Raw genomic sequence first — 19,206 nt, 5'->3', positions numbered from 1 at the left:
CAATAGTTGGAAAGCTACTGCCACCTGCTTTTTGGAGCTTAAATCTTGCGGTAGGGAGGAGGTGCATGTAGGCTGCTCTTGTCAGCCTTGCAGGATGTGAAGTTTGCGTATGTTGTGGGTGTTGGTACCAGTATATAAGGAATTGCAGTAGTCGAGTCGGGTCAGGACGAGAGCTCTGGCCAAAGTAATATAGCTGTCGGGTGATGGGAATTGTCTGTATGTGTTGATGAATTTGCAAGTATAGGTTGTAGCTGAGGTGGTAGCGTTAACTTGTTTTGTGAGAGTAAGGGACGAGTCCAAATAAAAGCCCAGTGTTTTTACCTCGTTGGATGCTTTGGTGTTACCCTCAATGTTAAAGGATTTGAAGGCATCATTTAGTTTGACAAGCCTGAGATGAGAGCCTATGAGGAGCAGCTTGGTCTTGTCGTCGTTCAATCACAACCCAAGATGCGCCATCCAAGCTTGGATGGTTAGGTAAATGGCAGTGAGTGTGGAGGTGGCAGTATTGTGGTCCCCTGTAATAAATATGAGGACTTGGGTGGCATCAGCGTAGTTGGTGTAGGTGAGACCCAAGCCGTCAAGACGGTCAAACAGGCGCTTTGTAAAGATGTTGTACAAAGTTGGAGATGCACACAATCCTTGGGGTACTCCGCAAGAGATAATGGTAGGTGGTGCTTCCGCCATAGGAGAGACGACTTTCATTGTTCTGTCAGTTCGAAATTATTTTATCCATTGGTTGGCTTTGGCGGAGAACTGTGCTGCTGAGGAAGTGTTTGCATAGGATGTTGTGGTCCACAACATCGAATGCAGCCGAAAGGTCCAGTAGAAGAAGCAGGGCTAACTTCCCTTTATCTTTTAAGTCTTCCATTTGGACTTTTAAGTCCAGGAGTGCTGTTTTCGTCCCACGTCTCTGGCGGAATCCAGACTGTCTTAGCCCAAGGATGTTATTAGCTTCAAGGTATTTATGAATTTGAAGGTAGGCTACTCTGTCTAGAATTTTTAGTAGAAATGGAACTGTCGTTATTGGGCGGTAGCTCGTCAGTATGTTTGGGTCAAGGGTGTGTGTTTTTTTTTTTTTTTTTTAGTAATGGTAATACCCACGTTTTTTTTAGGTCTGGGGGGACGCTGTTGTTTTTAAAAGAGGCATTGATGAGATTGGTGATGAATGGACTAAAAAGCCACTAAGGTAAAACCACTGCCACCAGCCATTCAAGTAAACTTGGAATTGTAACAAAAATGCTACTGGTAAGTAAGCAAGGGGATCAATTGTATCCCCCCAGCACTCCACATATCGTGAGGTGTGCTGGCTCACTATATAAAATGGAAAGGGCGATGAAAATCCCTCTTTACCCCTTGGGAACAGTAGTTCATCCAAGTACATTAAAGAGAAATGAACAGGGAAGCCCAACGGAGCAACCCAGCTTAAGCCCAAAAGTTAGAGGAAACTATAACTCCAATCACATACTATGGAGAGACATAAAAAGGTCACCCATAAAAAGAGTAAAAGACTAGGTGAGAGGGGAAAAAGATTCCCCCTCACCTATGGACAAGGTAACACAACCAAGTCCAAGCAAAAGGTTCTGGGGTTGACACAGGTCAGGAAGATTTATCTAAAATATGAAAATCTTACCTAACGGCCATCCCTTTAATGTTTGTAATAGTAAATGTGCTGGAAACACTGTAATGACAACTGGTAATAGTGTGTATTTTTCCTTGACCTGTATCAAGAAGGTACTGAAATGCTTATTGATTATTGGTAGCTTTCGCTATAGTTTACTAGGTGCCCATTCTCTCTGTGACCAATATGTATTGGTGGTTGGCAACCGTGCATCAATACTGTTATAAAGCCATAGGAGGTTACATTGATGATGAATAGTAATTTTGTTTTTTTAACCTTTTTTTCCTGTGGGTACAATGATTCCGCTTGTTAATCTCACACTCTGCCATATGTGTTGGCAGCCGACCAGCAGGTCTAGGGCCTTCCACATATATTAGGTTTGGGATTTGTCTTTAGGATGCTGCAATTAGTTGTGCATACTACTAAGTACTTAACAGCTTGTTAGGCTGTAGTGTATACTTTTTCTCCCCACCCCATCTTATTTTATGTTGGGCACTTTCCCTTGGCAAAGGACCCACATATAGACATTCGGGTTACTAAAGTACTTACCTTCTTTTTATTACCATAATACAATATTTGAGCTAATAGTTTTATGTGTGACATTTTTAAAGTATATTTTTTCAGTAGAACAGTGTTGTATTTTCTAGATTTCTGTGTGTACTAATTGTACCTTTGTGTCAACCTACTGCACCTACCGGGGAGTTACGCCTTGTCACTCTGCCCATGCTACCCACATTTAAGAGTGGTGTGGCTTTCCATGTCAGGTGTTTGTCTTCCCTCTAGGGGTTAGCTGTGGTAACATCCACAACAGAGGGGCGGGTGGTGGGTACAAAAAATGCTTAAACAACTCCCTCACCATTTGCTACTTGGCCTATGCTGATGGTAATTGTAGTCCAGAACATCTGGGAATCCAAAGTTTTCAGCCCACTGCAGATCCTATAGAGTTCAACCCCTTCCCAGAAACGTTACTCAATTTAACTATTAGTTTCAACCAGATCCATAATGTGTTGCGTGTTTTGGTGCTCTGCTTTGTTTTTCTGCCAGTAGTACTCCGAACTGGCTTTTAACATGGTGGCCTTTAGCGACAGCCGCGAGTTGCCCCCTTGCAAACTACATTTGGGTAATCTCCCACCAAGCAGTGTTACACAGCCACTCATGTGAGTGCTGACAGAGGACAAAGCTTCTCAGGGGCCCATTCACTATATTTACATCCCTGATGATGTTTCACATTGCGAATTCATCAGGGAAAAGTCAAGTCGGGGAAAATGCAAAAAATGCAAGGACCTTGTTGAAAATAAACTATTCCTGTAAACTGCTGTCCGGAATGAGAGGCGGTAGACACCGGGGTGGGTTCAACACTTGTTTATTTCAGTGTGCTGTACAGCGGTTTACCTAGCTAATTGGGTCATCTGTTGATGTTTATGCATATGACCAATGCACGTCCTTCGCGGGATCAGTGGTTGAGAGTTTAGTGTCTGTGGCATAATGCCAACAGACGGAATTGTGAATGAGAATCTAAGTGCTATAGAAATACAATGTTTCCACCGGGATACTGTTGCTGCAGCTTCACTTATTGTTGACTTGGGTAATGTGTCAAGATACTTGACTTAATCATAATGAAATAATCAGACCATGACTCACCCTTCTTAGTCTAACCTTTAACATTATGCAGCATCCAATGCACTGTGTAGAGGTGTCCAACCAATAAAACAGATTACTGGCTGTGGCTCTAGGAAGTTGCCAATATTGTCCAATAGGCTCTTACTTTCCTGCAAAACCTTGAATCCTGTGACTACTCAAGAATCCCTTATGATCTCTTCTGGCTTCAAGAGACTACTCTGTTGAAAATGCTGTCCTCCAATAGTTGGTTTGGTTGGGTTACTGAAGCACAATTTGCACAATTGGTAGTTATGTTAATTTGGGATCCTGTCACTTCTCCTCTGATCATTGTATTAACCAGTGCACTCCAATCAATTAAACCGGTTCCTTTAACATGTTTTGTATATCTTGATTTATCGACCAATATTGTTTACTTTGGTATGCATTTTCTGGGTGTATTTACAGTGTTCTTTCATTTTCAGGTGAATTTGTGTTTTGATCAGTTTGTCTACAAATTAGCAGACCAGATATTTGCCTACTATAAAGTTCTGGCAGGAAGGTGAGTATTCAGGCACAGCATGCCTATATTACTTGTTGCACAAACCTACAGGTTAGTCAATGCACCGTTTTCTTGTCGCTGATGCTTTCTTTATTGATTTTGACCAGCCTCCTTCTAGACAAGCGGCTGAGATCGGATTGTAAAAACCAGGGTGCTACCATCCCATCGCCACCTTCCAACCGGTATGAGACGCTACTGAAGCAAAGACATGTGCAGGTGAGTAATGTAAAGTGGGTTTTTTAAAGCACACTTGTGCCATTGTGGTGGCCTTGTGTGCAACTCTGCAAAAAAGAGGGGGGGGTTGTTGGTGCAATATAGGGAGAAGCTGATGGTGCATGCACGCCGGAAGTATTGTACCAGAGTCCTGCAGACTGGTATCATTTAGAGTGAATCGTTGTGGTGATAGGTGGGTGTGTGTTTTATCTTGAGGGACGAACCCAAGATCAATCAATTGTAAATCAACAATGAGAGAGGAGGGTAGCTGCTGGCATGATGCAGAGTGTGATAAATATAAAGATGTGAGTAGCGGTATTGCTCTATGAAAGTAAATGTGACTTTTTATAAGCAGATTGCTGCAATGTGGGGTTTGTGAATAGTATAAACTGGTAAGAGATGGAGAGTTAAGTTATTAGAGGTGAGAGAATGAATTGGGATGGGAAAGGACGCCAGCCATAGGGATTTTAGTACTAGACTGAAGTCTGAGTTTTTCAGTTGTGGATCTGGTGTCACAACTTTGTTGTGCTGTTGTCCATCTGGATGCAGACTTCTTATTCGGGTGTTATTAGCAGGGATGTGGTATGTTGGTGAGAGTAACAAAATTGTCTAATCGCTGGTTAGTGCTAGTTTATCTTTCTTTGCAGTGTAGTACCTTTTGGGTCCATGTGCATGATGTATAATTATGATGTTAAACTGTCTGTGGCATTTGCCTTAATATTGGTGCAGGCACACTGTGTGAGACTGCACAACACTTAGGCAGCCCACCTTTTGGTATTGGTCTGTACTACACAAGTTGGTAGTGTGACTGAGCAGCCAGGCCTATCTCAAGTGGGGTACATGTTAGCTGTACAAATGAAATCCGTAAATACAAGTAGCCAAGTAACACTTACACTCAAGGTTTCTGTTACAAATGATTATTTATTTATCCTACATTTTTAAATAAGCGTTCTTTAAAAGGGCAATTCATATAACAATCAAAATATACTTTAAAATGACTTTTCAGAATCAGAACAAGTTAGTGGATAATCTTTGGATATGCTTCTTGCACAATTCCTCCACCCTGAGGTGACTTCATTCATAAGGACAGTAATGGCATTGATATATCACACTAGTTATACATTGCAGAAAGGAAAGCTTTAATGAAGGAAGAAGATTCAACGGGTTCTCAGAATATGTGAGGACACTTAAATCTTCCAATTAAATCTAGACCAGCCACAAGCTACCACCTATGAGGGACAAACAAAATCAAAGTCAATGTGCTGGAAGAGTCTGCAGGGAGCCAGGACAGCCAAAGTCAATTTGAAACAATTACCAACTGAGAAAAGCACAGCTAAAAGACAATGAGGTATGGTATGGTAATGTTTATTTTTAAAGCCCCTGTACACAAGGCAAGTGTTTCAAAGTGCTCAAGGAGGGAGGGAACAAACGGAAAAAACAGTAAATCAGAGCCTTTAAGTTTCTGAACGATACAAGTGTAAGTGCATATAATCTTCAGGCATGGTATGTTCAGATTTTGCAAGTGCATAGACTGTACATGAGAGGCGAGTCGGTGGAAAGTGCAGGGGGGGGTGGAGAATCTAAGTGCGCCCAGTTAGTCAGAAACTGGGTAAGTGCTGAGAGATGCCATTCTCATGGGTCATTAACCAAGTGCAGTAGCAATGAGGCAAGTGCAGGCCCTGAGGCAAGTGCGATAGGACTAGCGAGGGTGACAGGGACTTGAGACTCTGAGGTACGCCCGTCGGCCAGTCAGCATTTTATGTGGAAAAGGAGAGAGAGAGGGATAGAGCAGAGAGGGAGGTTAGCAGGGTAGAGGGAGAGAGAAGGAAGAGGAGAAGAGGAATGTCTTAAGGATCTGCCGAAACTTAAGGTGATCAGGCTCAAGACGGATGGCGCCAGGGAGGGTATTCCAGAGGGAGGCCAATGTGAGGCTGAATATCTCCCTCCAAATCTCTGCTTGGAGAACCGGCTCACTCACAGAAGGTTGGAGGTAGATGAGCGGAGAGCTCAGGAGGGACAGTATTTACGAAGGCATTGTTGCAGATAGGTAGGTCCCAGAAAGTCTTGTGGACAATGCAGGGGGTGTTGAACTTGATCTTTACAGCCACAGGGGTGCCAGTAGAGGGATTTCAGCAGAGAATGCGGTCTCTGGGCTTGAGGCCAAGGATAAGTCTTGCGGTTCTGTTCTGGATGAGTTGCAGAGGGTGAAAAGCCGAGGCAGGGAGGTTGAGAAAGAGGCTGTTGCAGTAGTCCAGCCTTGACAGAACCAGGGCTCTGGAGACAGTGAGCCTCTGGGGGAAGGTGAGAAAAGGAAGAGTACCTCTGTGGACTTTTTAGAGATGTCCAAAATGTGAGTGAAGGAGAGAGTGGAATCGAAGATGACCCCAAAGTTTTTGCCTCGCAGGTGGGTGCGGGCACAGGGCCAATGGAGGCCGGCCAGAGTGAGAGTGGGAAAGCGGGAGCAGGAGTCCCAATGCAAACAATCTCAGTCTTACTGCCATTGAGGCAGAGGTCATTTGCAAGTAAGTACCCCAAGTCTAAAGAGTAACTCTGGTTTGAAGAAGAGTGGTCCAGCTGAATTCTGTTTTGCTACAGCGGGGCAGACCCGGTGTTCCTGAGCCTCAGTCATGGGGACAAGAGGGAGGACATCTGGAGGGCTCCTGCAGTTGTACTTGGGAGGATGTCTATAGCTACAGGCTCTTTTCGGTTCAGTGGCAATTTGTGGTTTCAGCGCTTAGTAAACGGCACAGTTGCGAATCTAGGATCCCGGTTGGGCTTCCTTCACTCCTTGGGTCTTGCACTCTGGTGAGGGGACTCAAGCTCTGGTCGTCCTGCTTCTGGAGGGTACTTAGGAGACTCCTGGAGCTTCTAGCCGGATTTCAGATGTTGCACTCGACTACAGATTTCTTGACCCCCGGCACTCGGTTCTTGCAGCAGTACAGCCAGTCGGGGAAGATGGTCCAGTGGCGTTTGTCTTGGGGTTGGTTGGTCCCACTAACCCAACGGAAGAATTTGTCCCTTATGGAGCGTCTGTCGCATGCAAAAAGGAGTTTCAACATAGCAGCAGGGCTTCACCGGGCAATTCAAAGGTCCAGGAGGATGCAGGAAACTTTGTTCACTGTTTCTTCGTCTCGTATTTCTCTTAGTGGTAGGTTCTGCCTCTAGTCCCAAAACCCTCACCTTTTAAGCCAGTTTCTTCCATTCATGCACAGTCAGGTTGCCAATCAGGACTTCTTGCATTCAGGCATTCCCAGAGACAAAAGACAGGGAAGTTTCTGTAACCTTCCTCACATCCTGCCTTTCCAGACACACTGGAGCGAGAGGCGGGCTTCAGGGCTGAAGGCAAAATGAATAAAGGGCCCAAATCTGCCTCGGAGCACAGAGTAAAACCCAAGAAAGACCTCAGAAATGGAAAATGGCAAAAAAGACCACCGGGCCATTTTAATGAAATGGCTGCCCATGGGTGCTATACTGCAAATAGAAAAGCGCAATGGTAGAAAAATGAAGCCACTGTCACCAGCCATTTAAAGTAGGGAGGGTAACATTAAACATTTTTACTTGAGAATGTAGGATAAGGGGCTACTAGGTAACCCTCAGAGCACTCCACATAAGGTAAGTAAAGTCAATTTCACTTTACTATTCTTTGAAACAGTAGTTCACGCAAGACAAGTTATTTAAACCTTGTGAGAAATCTAAAGGACTTCCCTGTGACATGGCACTGAAGGTGCTGTGTATCACCATACAAAAAGTAGATGCCTATGAAGTTTGTCAGACTCCCAAAAACAGTGGAAACACACAATCCAAATCAGGTGAAAAAACAAAAAGGTGAGAAAAAGGTCCCACTAACTCCAGGGTTAAAATTAAAAAGTCCTAAAGTCCAGCAAAAGAGCTGGGGGTCTCTAAGGTTGAAGGGAATTAGCACAGAAATGGGAACTCCTCCTAACACTGCTTGATTAAGAATGGTCCATTGTGATTATATTTGGTCTGGTCTTTACGGGTGCCTTGATGGTAGCTTATTTGCGGTTCTTTAAATAGCCATGTTTTGAGGGATTTTTCTGAAGGCTAATTGGATTTCCTTTGTGCACAGATACTTTGGGAGTGAGTTTCCATAGCATGGTTGATATGATTCTCTGTGCCATTTCCCGCTGAAATGTATTGCTGTGAAGAAGGTTAAAAGGCCTTTATTACTTGATCAAAGTGCTCTGGTTGGCTTTTAGGGAATGAATTTCGTTTTGTTGGACTCTGGACAACGGCAGTTAAGGCGTGGTGGGCAGCACATAATATTTTGAGTTATATCTTATGTTTGACTGGGAGCCAGTGGAGTGTTAGGAAGGAGGGCCAGGTCATCACTTTCATCATTGAAGATCCACGAGGATTCTAACAGCCACATTTTTGTTTTTGTAATTTCTTTAGTAAATATTCAGGCATCTTCAAGTATAAGCTATTGATGCACTCTAGTCTGGATAGTACTAATGCAGTGACTGCCATGGCCCTGCACGAGAATGTCAGGTATGGCATGATGCATCGATTAGTCTGGAGTTACAATATGCAACTTATCACAATGGCTTTTGTTTGGGAGGTTTTTCAATATACTTTTGTTGAGCGGTGTGAAGAGCCCTCGTTGGAGGACAGGGTGTCCACCAAGTTACACCAAAACCCTCAGGATTTTGTAGCAGAGCAGTCAGGCTTCACTCTTTTGAAGGCATAGCCTGGTAGCAAAGGACAATGGCTCTCGTATACAACAATATTCACAGCACACAACCCACTTTATAAATAAAAAAACATACATAAATGTATTTAAATTGCATTGGGATATACAAAATTACAAATAAGTGCTAGCAAACCTATACCAATCAAGTATATAAGAAACATACAGTGATGGTGTAAAGTTAACCAACTGATACCACTCCACGTGTTGTGTTCAAAACAAAGATATAATAATAGTTGCCACAAAGTTAAGGTCAATATGGATGGTTTCTTCACCCTTCAAGGATTCCCCAGGCCTTCTCGTGGTAGTTCTGGTAGAGTAGGAGTTTCTACCTTCTGTTTTCCTACTCTGAATAGGCCCACCACTACTCTATCTCCTCCTGCCAGTCGCCCTGTAAGGCAAGCAATGCAACACTCCTTCCGTTCCCTTTTATATAATTTACCTTTTTCCCCATCCAATCAGATCTATCCTTGCTTGGAGAGTCATTAAAGCTTCGTATTGTGTAAGCTAGCCCCCTAGTCATGGCCACCGTTCATTCTTCCCATGCTGTCACCGTTCCGGCAGTGTTTCTGATGTTATGGCGCTTTTGTGACTCCCTCTGGTGTCCTAGGTTTGTTTGGTTCCACAATTTACAGAAGTAAGGTGAGCTTTGAGGTGCCATAGTGTTCTGGCTTCTCCGTGCATCTGTGCACCTATGTGTGTGCAAGGTTTATACAGGTTTCCCATAATCTATACCGCGTCAGCCTCTGGCAACCCGTTCCCTGGGACAGGGGCGCACCAGATGACTTGGCTCTCCCACTCTGAGGCAACCATCCATTATTGTTCTCCTGACACGGCTATCCGCATCCGGCTTTCTGCTGAGGCTGTTCCCCGGGTCCTGTTGCTAGCTCTGGTGTCTCAGAGGCACTTCAGACTCCCCAGTGTCATCCTGTCGGTTATGTCCGCTCCCCAGAGAAAACACGCTACGTACCCCGCCTCAGCACTGTCAGGAGCAGGCATGCTGATGACCTTACTGATTGGTTCAGGTTGATAACCAATGTTCCCCTGGCAACCCCCCCTCACAAAATTATAGTATTGAAAAACCCTAACTGGGAAGTGCTAGGCATATGTAGTAATCAACGGGAGGGAAAGGGGTGGAAACATTGGAAATAATCGCCAGTTGGCAAACAGCCATACAGTAAGATTAACCAAGCAGTCCAGGGCATGAACCCCTTCCAGTTCGCCCCTAGAAACCTTTAGAAAAAAGTAACCACATGTGGTTACTGAAACACTGTAACTTCCTATGTCATAGTATGAACTGCAGGGATTTATTACATTAAAATCTATAGTAAATCTCTGGTACCTTCTATAATATCAGTTTCTGTGCTCGTAACTGCAGGGTCCCAAGAGGGGACCAGGGAAAATGCCATAGTCTACTGTGAGGAGTCAGGAATGAGATGCAGACACAGAGGACTCATGATTATCACTTCTTCCCTGGTACCACAAAAGTCGAACCCAATAGATTTATTTTGTAGCTACTGATGGAGCTGGTTGCTAAGTTTTTCAAACCTGGGGATTCCCCAGTTTGTGTCAAGTGAGCCGGGTCTCGGGAAGGGGGGGGGGACGCTGTTGCAGTGTTAGCAGAATGCAGCACTGAGCACGAGCTCCGGAGACGTGCTGGGGACCGGGCTGAATAACTTGTTTAAAAATGCCAGGTTTTAGGTGACAAACGACAAGATGTGAGAAGGTCCTGTCCGCATACTTGTGAAATATCTTGCGGAACCGGACTGTAAACCCATAGTTATCGCTGCTTTTCAACTTGGCTCGAGCGGCCTCATCAGGAGGACCACGCCACTGAGGAGCCACGCCCGAGACAGCCTGCGTGAATATCAAGGAAGCATTCAGCGCACCGATAAAGGACTGGCAACAGTTACTGAGATCCCGAGGCCGACGGGAATCCGCTATCCTCGGACGTCCCGCCACCGTTGGACGGAAGCAGAGGGGCTCCTCGCCCGTCGCCTGCCCGGATCTCTGCTGGGGCCCTGTGGGCTGGAGTGTGCGGAGGAAGCCTCCCACCACGTCATGAGCGGCAGGTAGTCCTGGGCCCACGGCCCCGCTGGAAGAGCCTAAAGTGGGAACACCAGTCCTGGCAGTCCACCGCTGCCCCATGCCCACATTATAAGGGATAGTTGACTGCGGGACCCCTGAAAGGTGCGGCACTAGCTTGGGAGGAAGATCAGAGCGCAAGAGCTGCGTGCCGCCCGTGCGCTCACCCACAGTGAGGAAAGAGTGCGGTGAGTCCCGCGTAGTACACTGGCTGCGCCAAAACAGGTGGCTCCAGTCACCATGAGACAAGGGAGGCTCAGCATAACACTGCCCACGAGTCGGAGCCGCAAGTTTTATCCACAGCAGCAATTGCCTCACAACATCGCTAACCTCCATTAACACTTGCACCCTGGGCTGAGCAACAATCGCTTTGATCCCACCTCCATTATCACCATCAGTGGGGCTACGTATATGGTGGGCCATACTGGGGACCCGATTGCATACCCGAGAGCGGACACAGAGTGACAACGGCGCCTTGCACCACAGGCTGTCGGTTGCCTGGGGGAACCCTCAGGCGATCCAGATAAGACTTCGAAAGCACCTGTGGTTCGCCCATCATAATACTGGATCCTCCTGGTTTATTCAACCCATACGTTACATGCACATTGAAATTCTGCACTCCGAGAACTGAGACGACGTAGTCAACCCATACAGTGGTCACAGCAGGCAAAACTGCATTTGTGAACATAGTGCGTGCCGCTACCACGGTGTCACCAGCTACCGCACCCACCTTCATAGTGGGAACAAATATCGGAGACTCGTGCACGGAGAGGAACCCTGGAGATCTCCTATGCACGCATATAAGCTTTGGACAACAAACCTTTCCCTATTCAGTACAAACCGCACAGCACACGCGGATTGCGCGCTGACCATAGGGCTCCCATAGCCCATGACCCGGCACTGAGGTGGCCATCACATGAACTATATATAAGCAGCAGCTGGACGGAGAACCAGCAACACCGGAAGATACAGGGCACCCAAGCCCTCAGCAGCTATGTGGAGCAGCCTGCCCCGCCAGTCGAGAACATGCACCTTGTTTAGACCGGGAAGCTATGTACCTTCTCCGCGCTCCCAGCAAGCCAGCAATAGAGGGAGAGCCACACAACCCATCACGGCAACACACAATGTAGTGTCTTAGTTACATTTTCAGGTCCAGGCCACAAACATGGTAATCTGGGGTATTTGAAACTATAACTGAACACCCAAACTGATAATTGCTGAGGTACGCATCAGGAGCTCCACTACCGGAAGTATTGTACAGTCTGATAAGTAACTACCTTCAATACCACTGTGTGCCAATACACTTAACTGCTCCTCTGCCCAGATCCTCCGCAAACGTGGTAGAGAATACGACCGTAGCCTCATCTCAGTTGATCAACAACATATCTATATTGTGACAAGACTACTGAACGCAGCATAATGCCCAAAGGAGCTGTGGCTAAGAAAGCACGATCAATAGAGAGATTCACGAAACCGGCACCAAGGAGAAAAGCATGAGCAAACCTCCCCACGGACCAGGTAGCCCCACCCTCGCCAACAATGCCACAACCGCCCATGGACCTACAGGGAGTCTCTATCTCCATGCAACAGGGATTTGCTACACTAAATGATCAACTTGATGGCATACATGCGAATGTAACGACGATCCGGAACCAACTGGAGAAGGCAACAACTCACATTACTGAGGCAGAGGCAAGGATCAGCAAGACCGAAGACACCCTTAAATCACTGCAGAATAGAGTCATTAATATGGCCAAAGATCTGGGCACGGTCAAACTGAAATGCGAGGACCTAGAAGCGAGGTCACGCCACAATAACATACGCATCGTGGGGGTTCCCCGAGGATGCTCTCAAAGGCCCTATGGAGCTGGCTGTGGAAGAATTACTCAAGGAACTGCTGAGCGACCCTGGATGGTCGGCAATGTTTGCAGTGGAACGGGCGCTTTTATCTCTGGCTCCACGCCCTAATCCTGGCGCATACCTGAGGCCAATAACAGCCAAATTTATGAACTAGAGGGACAGGGACCTGGTATTGCGGGCAGCCATGGACAAACACGAATTGAAACCTGGGTCCAATGTGCTTCGCATATTTCCGGATTACACCCTAGAGATGCAACAGGAACGACAAACTTTCTTGGGAGTGAAGAAAATGCTCTGAGATCAGAAGATACCATATGCAATGCTATATCCAGCAAGGCTACTATACAGCACAATAATTAGACCTGCTTTTTTACGTTTCCTGAAGAAGCAGTCTCCTTTGTTGAAGCAAACATCCCTATACCTGACAAGCGGTCCTCCATGGATGAGGAATCCAATGGGTAATCCGGCCGGAAGACTTAAGTGGAGTGACCCATCATGGCGGCTAGAAGCGACAAACATACCACATATAAAGAGCACCACCCGCGTTGGTACAGTATCAAAATGTCTTGTTGCATTAAGCCAATTTTCCACAATTTGTTATGAGTGATGGAAACGTCAATAATACTTAACCGAGGTTAAAGAGTTCAATGCATTGGCGCCCGACCCCGGCCGCCACCGCAATGACCCCCCACATGCAAGTGCAGAAGTTATTCATTGGGAGTAGGGGTGGGGTGAGGGGGAATGGGGTTGAAATTGCATAGTTGGAGTTCGGGGAACTATGAGGGTGGGGGAGGAGAAGGAGGGACTAAAATACTGCAGACAGATAACATGTTACCATCGTCGCATTACAATTTCACATCGAAATATGTGTACAAAGTACGAACTGAATGCCCACTGTGAACTCTAAAGAGAACACTAATGAGCTGGAATTTCGGGGGCCTGGGAATGCCAATAAAGGCACGTAAAGTGACCGCGTATGTTAACAGCGCGCACATATATTATTCCTTCAGGAAACACACTTATTGGGGGTTCAAGCAAGTAAATACGGCCAAGGATGGGAGGCGGGGGGTCCCACCGCTTCTACACATCTTATTCGTCCAGAGCCCGCGGGGGTCATGATACTGATACACAGAACACTACCATTTACACACTTGTCAGCAGACAGCAACTCTAATGGGAGATTTGTGATAGTGCATGGCAAATTAGGCGACACTGAAATTCTGCTGATTAATGTATACAGCCCTAATGTTGATGACCTGGGATATTGTACCGAGGTGTTTCAGAAATGTGCTATGTACTCAACTGCTCTAATCATCTGCGGGGGGGATTTTAATACCGTATTAGATCTGAACCTGGATAGGACATCCCTTAGATCTCGAACCTGTGCAGCCCGTGAAATAAGCATACACATGGCGGATATAGGTCTGACAGACGCCTGGCGTACACTCCATGGGACAAAGCGTGCTTTCACCTTTTATTCATCGGTACACGACATGCACTCTAGGATTGACCTATGGTTTGTATCGCAGGGGATATTAGGCTGGACATCAAAGACTACGCTTCTACCTAGAACCCTGTTCGAGCACTCCCCGATACTATTAACACTGTCTATTCCAGAGGTAGCGCCACAAAGAATTCCTTGGTAATTTAAAATTGCAGTATTGGCGGACCCAGTATACAAAACTAGTTTGGTGCAACACATCCACTAGTTTTTTTTAACACAATGACGGGTCTGTCACCACACAAGCAGTGCTATGACAAGCATTCAAGGCTTATATAAAGAGTGTTGCCATGTCCACTGAACTCGGGGCACTCAAGGATCTATGGAGGGAACTGGAGAGACAGGGGAGAGATAGCCAAACTCCAGGGGCAATATGCGATTACCCCATCAGCACAGATAGCCTCTTCATTCAAAACGCACCTAGAAGATTTCAGGGCTGCAGCGGACCTGAAAACATGATATTTCGATAGACCAGCGGCAGTGCAGAGATATGGTGAGCAAGAACGACCAGGCAAACTCCTTGCACGGTTGGTCTGGGGTGAAAGGAGAACCACAAATATTCCATGTTTAGCTAGGCCGGATGGAGCTGTAGTGACGGGCCAGGAAGAGGTTGGTAAGGTTGCCTTCGCATTCTATGCTAAATTGTAGTCACCCCAAAGCACGCCGCAAATGATGAAATAGACAGCTACTTATCTAAGATACCCACTATGCTACTGTCAGAGGAAGTCCTTGACGCCCCAGATGCACCCCTGACGCGGAGTGAAATAAAGGAGGTCATAAAGGCCCTTTTAGGCGGGAAATCACCGGACAACAACGTCTAGGTGCAGAATTCTATAAAGAATTCTCAGAATCATTAGCTACCCAACTCCTCGCAGTGTGGGCCGAAGCATTAGATCTGGGGAAATTGCTGGACTCTACACTTGAGGCAGTCATAACCTTGCTGCTCAAACCTGAAGATTGCTGCTCTTACCATCCTTTATCCCTCATAAACACGGATGCAAAAATATTTGCAAAGATTCTGGCCACCTGTCTTAATCCCCTGATGCCAGATATGCTCCATGAAGATCAGCCGGGTTTTGTTCAGGGCAGGTCCACAGCAACCATTATGTGCCGGTGCTGTAACATTTTGGCCAAAATCCCGAGGGACACTGAAGGGATAGCAATGGCCTTGGATATAGAAAAGGCCTTTGTCCCTGTACACTGGCCATTCTTTTTCAGGGTCCTTCAGAACTATGGGTTCGGCCCGAATCTCATTAAATGGGTCAATATACTTTACGCACAACCTTATGCGAGGACATGCGTGAATGGGGTATTATGTTTTTTTGGAATACTGTGATTGCTATACTCCCCACCCAAACCACACTTATCTTGTCAGTAGCTGCTGGTTGACAGCTGGCTACTGGTTTATCAGGCGAACATGGTCTGGAGCTGCTTCTTTGGGAGCTGCACTTTGCCTTGGGTCCCTTAGCAGAATGGGCTGCACAGGCAGTGGCCTGCCTTAGGGGGTGTGGTTAAGAGCCTACCTCCTGGAGAGAAACGGACAATCTCGGATAAGGGGCAGGGGAGAGGTCACACAGGTGCGGCAGAGAAATGGAAAAAAGTCCAGCAGGCAAGTGTAAATGGCTGCCAGGAACAAAGGCTGAGACACACCCGACTGTTCCAACCAATTGCAAGGGGCAGGGCGAGGACAGGAAGAAAGCCAGAAACAAAGGACTACACCCTAAGGACTGCACACTCTAGATGCGGGCCAGCTCAGAAAAATGGGGTGACAAGCCACAGAAGCACAAGAGAAACACACCAGAATAGCACAAACTAGTCAAAAAATGATTGAAATAAACGCATAAACCCCTCCACAGGAGCACATGAAAACAGGCCAAAACGGATTACAGTCAATGTACAACTACTCACTGAGCATCAAGCAACATCCACGTTATGCCGTTGCATGTAAAGTACAACCCTGCTAGCTTTCGAGGGATAATTCAGCCCCCTTACGTTCCAGAACATGCATGTGACCCCTCAATCAGCTATTCTTCATGGTGCTTGGGTATATCATTGAGCCCTGCCCTTCAACCTCTCCCAACGAATTGCTAGAAACAACATTGTGTGCTGAAAAAACCAACCACTCCCCTCCAAAATTCGAACCGCAACCAGATAATAAACCCAACTTGCCCTGATCCCCAGCCCCACCAACAACCCCAATGCACCAGTTCAACCCCAACGCGCCAGTTGAGAGCCCACCGCCTCCCCAAAATATACTCACTGAGCCGATGCATGGGGGCCACTCAAGGCTTAGCCACCCCCACCCACCTTAATTATAGCATTCAAGCCTGGAAGTAGGTTACCCCTTCCCACAACAATAGTGCCCTCCAATGCGGGCTCTGATTCTCTGCTAGTGCCCTAGCCCAAGTCCCTGGGCGAGGGTCCGCCCTGGCTCTTCCTCTCACGTGCCGGACCAGCACCGCCATCCATATTGTCCAAGAATTTGCTTGCCTCTTCAGGTGATTGGAAGAACATGGCCTTGCCTTTGTGCTCCACTCGCAGGCTTCCTGGGAACAGCATGGCTAATTTGCATCCATTTGCTTGGAGCCTTTTTTTCACTGCTTATATATTCTTCCTTTCTGTTTGCACTTTGTTGGAAAAATCTGGAACGATCTGGATCTGGTCACCTCCGTAGCTAAGGGTGCCCAGTTCTCTGGAGCACAAATCACAGTAATTAAGCAGTCGGGCAATAATTGGCCTGGGTGGCGCCCCTGGCCTTAGTGGTGGCCGCTTGGTATACGGTGCGCCCTCTCCACCATGAAATAGGATGAAAAACCTCTCCCCCTCCTCCCCCGCCCCAGCACCTCACGCATCGTTCCCACACATTCTTCCATGGGTCTCTTGTCCATTGCCTCGGCACACCTAGGATCCTAAGGCTATTTTTCCTGGATCTGGATTCCAGGTCGTCCTGTTTCTCCAGCAATTCCCTGACTGTTTTCTTCAGTTGAACTATTTCCTGTGCCGATGTCGCAGATCCATCTTCTACCGTGGACAGGTGCTGCTCCGCCTCATCCAGCCGGTGACCATGTCTGTTCAACCGGATCTGCAAATGGCCAAGCTTGCTGTCCAGTGAGCTGAGCCCTGATTTTAGCTGTGTCAGGATCCCTTTTATATCTCTCAAGGTGTCTCAGGATGGCTCGTCCCGTGGATTCCTCTCCTCTGCATCTTGCTGGCTTGTGGTTATTTGTTTTCGACTGGGATGGTATGGCAAAGGGGAGCTTGGATTGGGTTCTGTCACTTTTCCCCATCTTTTTGCAGCTCTGGGAGTCAGCAGGGAGTTCAAGGGGGCTCATGGCCCCCGTCAAGTCCACACACCCTCACCACTGCAGCAACTGTAGGGGTAGGGGCCCCACTGAGGCGCCCGATTTCATCACCAGTCCGGGATCTCGTGATTTTTCTCGGACCCGTCTTCATGTGTAAGTACCAAATAAGTGCCCCCTGGACTTGCGTGCTGCTGATTGGACCAGACAGCCACTGATGGGGTATAATGTTAATATCCCACTGTGTGGTGTCCCCACTTCCACCAAGTCAGCGCTTGTTTGAATGTGTGCTTTGCCAGCGGGGTGGTCCCCGCTTCCGGCGGTGGCACCTAGTCCCCAGAAGTAGCAGTCTTGTATATACTCACTGTATGGATGGGGGTCACTCCTCCCCTTAGGCCCCAACTACCCGGTGCCCTTCTGGAACTCTACCAAGGGGGGGGGTCTGATGCTTCAATACTCTGGGGGCACAGCCACTGATCCAGCGTCCCCTCCAGTGTTCATATCAGTGAGGACTCAGATGGCCTAGATCTTGTGTTACTCCCTGAGGCCCTGCTGTCTCACCCTTGCCTGTCCTCTTACTGGAAGAGTCAGGGCTTGTGCTCTGCAGGGAGGCGATGGGGGAGCCCACTCACCCCCTGCTCCTCCTCCATTGCGTGTCTCAATGTTGTTCTATTAAGGATCTGCGTGCCCAGGGATTGCCTGGCTGCCAGCAGATTCCAGAACGTAGCAGTGCCACCACTGCATAGCCCCCTCTGCCTGCCCCGGGTCCGAGCCAGGCTGCCCCAACAGGATCTTCCACGAGCACCCCAGCGTAGCACCCCGGAGCGAGTAACACTGCTCTGCCTGGCGCCACCCAGCAAGCGGTCCACCACAGCTGTCCCTCCGCTCCAACTGCTCTTCCATCAATGCCGGGCTCCAGCCACCGGTGGATTCCACAGCCAGGCATGGCGCACTCCTCATCCGGTGCGTGCCCGGCTGCCCCCCAGGACTTCAGCGCGGGGGTGCTGGTGCCGGAGGCCGGCTAAACCAGGCCCTGTCAGATGTTTTCCTGCCTCACTCCGCGGCCGACGCCGTTACAGAGGGGCATTCAGTTATTGTGCTGGGTGGGGGAAATTCCGTGACAAGCTACCCGTCACCCGGTGCCACCCACCCGCCAAGTTCCCCGGGCTAGGCTCACTAACCTCACAGCTCCACTTGCCAGCCTCGCTGCCACTGCCTCTCGCAGGCCTCATCTCTCCGGACCCCACAGAAGGCCAGGGTGCCAACACACCTCCTCCTCCAGTGTGGCAGGGTGAAGAGAAACACTGCAAGCAGGCTTGCTCCGTCCTCATGGATGCCCGCACAGGCTTTGTAGAGTAAACTGCACACTGATGGGCAGGATATTTGCAGGATATTCGGTGGGTGAGTCAGGAGCTCACATAAGAGCACCATCTTGGTGCGGCCCTCGAGCGCCCCATTCTACTCATGGTGCATGTTAAGGTTGTCTTCAGTCCAGTCTTGGTTTTTTATTGATGTTAAGCATCTCAGACAGTGCCATGGATGCCATCATGGGGGAGGGGGATTAGGGAGTTCTTTGGAGGAACAGTCGTTTTTTACTCTATGATGAAGTCTCTCCCAGTGAAGTCCCACTTGCCCAGACCCCTAGTGAGGGTCTTGGCAGAGCTGGCTCACTTTCGTAGGCCCAAAGGGGAGTTTCCCCTTTGGGGAGAAGGGACGAATTCCCTCAATTCGTCACACCTCTCACTGGGGAATGATTTGAACCAG

The 19,206-nt window shown here is 47.8% G+C and overlaps 1 protein-coding gene across 1 annotated transcript in view; it reads left to right on the top strand.

The window, feature by feature from the left end:
* CYFIP1 (cytoplasmic FMR1 interacting protein 1) overlaps positions 1-19,206 on the top strand; it is a 1,181,635-nt gene that overhangs the window by 706,471 nt on the left and 455,958 nt on the right. The window contains 2 exon segments of the mRNA XM_069636612.1: positions 3,700-3,776; positions 3,884-3,992. Coding sequence (XP_069492713.1) covers positions 3,700-3,776; positions 3,884-3,992 — 186 coding nt within the window.

This window comes from Ambystoma mexicanum, chromosome 7p (assembly GCF_040938575.1).
Source record: "Ambystoma mexicanum isolate Mex_15411 chromosome 7p, UKY_AmexF1_1, whole genome shotgun sequence".
Classification (NCBI taxonomy): domain Eukaryota; kingdom Metazoa; phylum Chordata; class Amphibia; order Caudata; family Ambystomatidae; genus Ambystoma; species Ambystoma mexicanum.
Note: the sequence above shows the minus strand (reverse complement) of the source record. Positions and strands in the feature narration are given on the sequence as shown.